At 35.8% G+C, this 1479-nt stretch overlaps 1 protein-coding gene across 1 annotated transcript in view; it reads left to right on the top strand.

Moving 5' to 3' along the window:
- CENPE (centromere protein E) overlaps nt 1-1479 on the top strand; it is a 233892-nt gene that overhangs the window by 55967 nt on the left and 176446 nt on the right. The window contains exons 40-41 of the mRNA XM_023763881.1: nt 652-800; nt 873-1056. Coding sequence (XP_023619649.1) covers nt 652-800; nt 873-1056 — 333 coding nt within the window. The remainder of the gene's footprint in view (nt 1-651; nt 801-872; nt 1057-1479) is intronic.

Here is a 1479-nt window from a genome sequence, read left to right as displayed (position 1 = left end):
TGAAAGCACAATGAATATTCTAAATGTTAAGCAAATGTAAGATGGTATTTGTGTGTATTGTCTGTTTACTTAAAAAAGAAATTAGAGATAGTGTTAAAGATGTTGTCTAGAACATAATTTAGTTGAATGTCCCTACTGCCTATTGCAGCTCCTACATGGGAAACTTCAATGGGTAAAAATAGAACGAGGACTCTTTGTTGTTACATTAGGGTCTGGATAATGGTTCTTGAATAGTAAGTGATTTGTAGGTATACCTTGTGCCTGAAATCAAAATAATTCAAAACAAAATGGACATTGAGTATCTTCACACTTTAACCCCTTTATAATTAGCAGTGATTATTTCTAATTATTTAGTGGACTCTTCTAAGCTACTCACATTTTTATGCAGTTTTACCTAAAATTTACAAAACAATTCCTCATACCACTTTTTTTATACATACAGTGTAGATTATAGGATAATATATGCTTTAACATAATTCTAAGGTTTGTTTAGTTAACAAGTATGTGTTGAGTATTTACAGTGCACTGAGTGGCTGGGGTGGGCCCCACACACACATTCTGTGTTGGAAGAATCCCTTCAGGTGATTCCTCTGATGCAAGAGATAGATCAGCGGAGGACAACTCTAATTAGAGAGGGTTGCTGCTGTGCAGTCATGGGGAAAGGCTTCAGCAGGATTATGGTAGCAAAATTGGTGGATGGAGAACAGCGGGAAGAATTCTAGAGATATTTAGAATTCATGATGGACAGGCATTGGAAGTCAGAAAGAAGAAGGAATTCAAGGATGATTTCCGGGGAGATGGTGGTTGAGATGTGTTGGGTTTTAGAATGACTTATTGCATTTAGTAATGTTTCCTTTATTTGCCTCCCACAGTTGTACTAGAAGTTAATGATTCTAAACCTTCCAATAAACCCCTCACATGTGGGGGTGGCAGTGGCATTGTACAAAGCACAAAAGCTCTTATTTTGAAAAGTGAAAATGTAAGACTAAAAAAGGAAATTTCTAAATTGAAGCAGCAAAATGAACAGCTAATACACCAAAAGAATGAACCATTAAGGTAAGAGCTGCTTACATGGTACAGAAATTATGTTTATGGCTGTTACATGTTGGGGAGGAAAGTATATATCCATACATATATGTTTTTTGCAATTAGCAACCCTTCGAACATGGGGAAAGTAATTTTTAGAGTTCATGTAATGTGTCTCCTTTAAAAGGAATAAGAATATGGTAACACTAGTCCAGATGTTTACTATCAGTCAACTGACCTCTTTTTGACTAAGCCAAGAACCAAGATGTGAACAGAGATCTTTGAGGGGGCAGCTTAAATATACTACATGTCCATATACCAAAGTCATAAGTCCTTACTCAATAGAGGACTCCTTAGGACCATTTTTGTAACCTGCTTCCTTTTACTTTACAAGCAGTTTTAATAAACTTATTTGGCTTCTACCAAAGATTAGAATCCTGTGCTAATCCTATA

This window comes from Myotis lucifugus, unplaced genomic scaffold, assembly GCF_000147115.1.
Source record: "Myotis lucifugus unplaced genomic scaffold, Myoluc2.0 scaffold_306, whole genome shotgun sequence".
NCBI classification, from domain to species: Eukaryota; Metazoa; Chordata; class Mammalia; order Chiroptera; family Vespertilionidae; genus Myotis; species Myotis lucifugus.
Note: the sequence above shows the minus strand (reverse complement) of the source record. Positions and strands in the feature narration are given on the sequence as shown.